Source organism: Mesoplodon densirostris, chromosome 10, assembly GCF_025265405.1.
Source record: "Mesoplodon densirostris isolate mMesDen1 chromosome 10, mMesDen1 primary haplotype, whole genome shotgun sequence".
Lineage (NCBI taxonomy): Eukaryota > Metazoa > Chordata > Mammalia > Artiodactyla > Ziphiidae > Mesoplodon > Mesoplodon densirostris.
The window spans coordinates 105,624,995-105,629,258 of record NC_082670.1 but is presented as its reverse complement, the minus strand read 5'-3'; the positions used below and the strand labels follow the sequence as shown (position 1 = coordinate 105,629,258).

Here is a 4,264-nt window from a genome sequence, read left to right as displayed (position 1 = left end):
CTAGCTCTCGGCTTCTGCCTTCTTACTGGCCGCTTTGGATGATGAGGGCTTGGTGGGAATGCCAGGCTTTCTCGGGCCTTTAGGGGCCTCTGCCTTCCTGGCCAGTGGTACAGGCTCCATCTTGGACCCACTGCCCTTGGGAGGAACAGGGGCCTTGGCTTTAGGCCCCTCCCCGGCCCCCTGGGCAGCAGCCTTTTTAGGGACCTTGCTCCCCATCTTCTTTTTGGCTGGGGAAGCAGCAGCATTCTCGCCCTATAAGAAAGCAAACCAGGAGCAAAGGGGACAGAGCTGGGCAGGGCTGGGTGCACAGGTCAGAGCCCACGAGCTTAGGGTTGAAATCCCAGCTCTGGGTCACTTTTGACAAGTGACCTCACCTCTCTAAGGCTCAGCCTCTTATCTATAAAATGGGGATGGTGATCCTCAGAGCGCTGAAGGGCCGGGGAGGAGAGGAAAGGGCTCTGTACTTTGTAGGAAAATAAGTTGCCCCCTTCCTCGGCTGACCCCTCTGGGGCTGGGTGGGGATGCCTGAGCTCTGGTTGCTGGAGACCCGGAGCAGGAAGTCACCCAGGCACCTACCTTGGTGACCGTGGGTTTAGAACTCTGACTCCCAGGCTTTGTTTTCCTGTGGGCCTTGGTATCTGCTTGAAGAGGGGATGGCATGTGAGAAACACCCCTTTCAGGAGGAGCTGCTGCCGGGCAGGAAGGTTCAGGGGTCCCACAGCCCTCGTCCTGCCCAGGGCCCAGTCCTCACTCTGACACTTGCAGGCTGTGTGACCTGGAGCAAGTAGTTCAGCCTCTCTGAGTCTGGGTGCCCTAGTCTGCCAACTGAAGGTAGCAGCCTCTCTCCCACGGACAGTTGGAGGATTAACTGGATGGTGGATGACCAGCCCTCACTCCGTTCACAGCTCCACGCCTGCCCACACCAAAGGCCCCTGACAGGTGTATCTGCCTCTAGCCTTTAACCCATCTTCCACATGGTGGCCAGGATACATTTTTTAAAACACCTTGGGCCCTAGCTGTCCCCTGTTCAGAGTCTTTCTGTGGTTCCTCATCGTCCTCCAGATAAAGTCCAGCCTCCTGCTGCCCCTCACAACCTCCCCTTCCCCTCCCCCAGTGCACACAGACACAACTACTTGTACTTCTTCCACCTTCTTCATGCTTCCAGGTCTTTGCACAAGCTGTTCTGCCTGGGACACCTCCTCCAGGAAGCCTCCCCTGACCCGTCTCAGAGATGACCCCTCCTCCTCTCTCTGCGCCCTTCTCCCCCATACCCACCCCCACCAGCTACCATGCATTCTCTGTCTCTCTGAGTCAAGCCAAGTGCTCAGGGCACACTGGCTAGAAAACCCTCCTCCCCAGAGCTGGCCCCTCCATTCCAACTCATGTCCAGCGGCTGCCAGAAACCCCCTTCCATGCCCTCCTCTCACCCCGTTCACATCCATACCTTGGCTGCTCCTTCCACCTTTGACCTCTGACTTCCCGCCGGGCCCACTGGCAATGGGAGGGGCCTGTGTGGCCTTGTCTGGCTGTTGGGAGGACTTCTTGGCCTCACCCAGTCTTGCCTCTTGGTCCTTGGTCTGCTGGCCTTTCTTGGGGACCTTCTTGGCTGCACCTGGTTTGGAGGGAGCTGTCCTCCCCTCTCCCGGCTTCCTGGATCCTTTTTTCACATCTCCTGGGTTGGGTGGGTTCTTCTTTGACTCAGCTGGTTTCTTGGGGTCCTTTCCCTCAGCTTGACCAGGCCTCCTGGGCGCCGTCATGGTGGACGTCTTCCTGGGCTGGATTTTCCTTTTGTCTTTGGAAACTAACTGCAGGAGGAGAGAACGGCGTGGGATTGAGAGCAGAGGTTCTGGATATCTCACGCCCCTATACCCTACATGAGGCTCAGAGAAGACCCCATCCCAAAGGAGGGGGAGAAGAAGGCGGCCAAGGCCTTGCGGAGAGGACACAAAACGACCTCCTAAATGCCGGCTGCCAGCAATGCATTCCACCCATTCATGCACTGTGAGGAAGGGTGCTGCCATCAGGAGCTAAGGAACCCGAGTCTCCAAAACTCACCCAACCTTCTCCTACCCTCCCTGCACAGGTGGCGGGCACGCACCTCCCACCCCCGCACCTGGAAGCCTCAGAGCCAGGCTTCTGGGAGCAAGTCAGGCACACTGAGCCCTAATGGTATCTCTGAGATGCTAACCTATAATCTCCTTTGACCCCCCCAACACCATCCCACAGACTGCGGCTCGGACTCCCCACCTCCCCGCCTCACACCACCGCGTCCCCAAGTCTCCCTGCCTCTTCGCTTCTGTGTAGCTGGACACGGACATGGATCTCAGATGGCTGAGAGTTCATGGCTTCCTGGGGCCTCAACCCCAGCCCAAGTGCGACTCACCCAAGTCTTCTCCTCCCCCTCTGGCCTCAGTCTCCCCATCTTTACAATGGGGCCATCAGGGAGGGTACAAGCGGCAGGAGGATGCAAGCGTCCCTGGCAAACAGGCAGTCCCTGCCCCTCTAGAGCCCAGCTGATGATGCTGCTCCCCAGCATCCCTGGACCCTCACGGCTCCCCGTTACCCACCAAGACCAGAATCAACCCCCACTCTCTGCACACACACACTCCTGACTCCGTGGTACCCAAGACCACCTTCCCTGCCTCCCAGCCCCTTGGCCCACTTTCCTGTCTCCCAGTCACACGCACTCCCAGTGCCCTCTCTTGCTCCCCTGCACCCCACCCTGTGCCCCTGGCCTCGCCATGGCTGGTGTCCAAGCTCTGACCCACACACACCCAGAGTTCCAGGAGGGGGGATCCCCTGTGCTCAGCCACCTTATTTCCATAGAGATTGGAACGTGGAGGTTGAGAACGTTCCACCGTGTTCCATGGAGACTGTCAGAGGAACTGCTACTTGCTGGGGCACAGCAGTGACAAGACAGACCCCATGTCTGTGTCCCTGAGATTTCCCTGGTGGCAGCTGACAGTCACGATGCTGGGGCTTAATTCTGTGGCCAAATTTGCCCTTAGCTCTGGGTGACCCTCCCCTTTGAAAGAGGAGGATGCAGGGGCTCAGGGAGGCGTCAGCCCTGGTCTGGAGACCTCGGGTCTGGAGCCAGACAGCACGGGGAACAAACCCCATTTCTGTGATCCCATAGAGGCCAAGGTTGGGTCTGTGCCGCCCGTGGTAAGGAATTCCAGGAAGGGGTCACGGGCGCCAAGGACCCAGAAGTGAAACAGCTGAGATGGTCTCTGGTCACTCAACACACCCAACAGGGATGGAGGCGATGCAGCAGGGTGACCGGGGCCATGTGGGTGCTCAGGTTTCCCGGGGAGATGGGGGTCTTGGCAAAGACAGAGGAAGAACGAGAGGAGACAGAAGGAGAGAGGGAAGAGGGCAGGACCAGCACCCAGAGTCTGGGAAGAAAGAGCTGGAATTGGGCTTCAAGCCCTCGGGCAAGTCCACCTGCACCCTGGGGCCCCTCGCCACCCCCCACCCACTCCCAGCGGCTGACTTGGAAGCTGCCAGTGGCTCCCCGGGCCTTGGAGTTGACGGGCCTGACGAGGAGGCCGCGGTGTATGCCTGTGGCCAAGGCCTGCTTCAGCAGGTACTTGAGCCGGAGGACGTCCACCGTCGGGTACTTCTGCAGGATGTAAACCTTGATGGCCGCCACCGAGGTGCCCCGGCGCTGCTCCCCCGCCTGCAGCGCCTCCAGCACCATGCGCAGCACCGGAGGGTGGCGGCGGGGCTCTTGGACGCCGCTCCGGATCAGGCCTACGGACAGACAGCAGGACATCACCCGGGGCCCAGACCTCCCTCAGACCCCGCTGAGGACAAACACGCCTAGTGAAGCACCCACTAGGCGCTGGCCAGGCCCCACTGTGGGTGAGCAAGCGGCCGGGGGATCAAGTACACACCCCTCACCCCCACCCCAGGTCAGTGCCACTGCCCCCTGGCCTGGGAGCAGAGGCGGGGGGCGCTGCTTGGCCACCCGGGGTCTCCCGGTGCCCGCCGTGGGGCTGGGCATGCACCAGCCCTCCACGAAGGCTCATTAAAAGCATTAAAGGGTCCTTTAACAAACAAACCTACACCAGGTCAGTTGTCTAGCTCTAACTACCAGTTTACAGGAAATGCAAGGGCCACGGGCATGAAATCAGTAAAACCCAGACTGTGAGGAACTCTCCAGAACACACGGTCCGGTTTCTCCTACAAACAAGCAAGGAGGAAAAGAAAACGTGGGAAGGGCCCCAGAGAGGAGAGATCCTAAGAATCCCTTTAACCAAAT

At 59.5% G+C, this 4,264-nt stretch overlaps 1 protein-coding gene across 1 annotated transcript; it reads right to left on the bottom strand.

Annotated features, from left to right (window-relative positions):
• Nucleotides 1-4,006, bottom strand: LOC132497981 (histone H1.8). Its single transcript, XM_060111507.1, has 5 exons — nucleotides 3,904-4,006; nucleotides 3,494-3,753; nucleotides 1,445-1,805; nucleotides 577-641; nucleotides 1-252 (listed from the first exon to the last, which is right to left on the bottom strand). Exons 1-5 carry the CDS (start codon nucleotides 4,004-4,006, stop codon nucleotides 1-3), a joined length of 1,041 nt encoding a protein of 346 aa, XP_059967490.1.
• Between the last annotated feature and the right edge of the window lie 258 nt (nucleotides 4,007-4,264).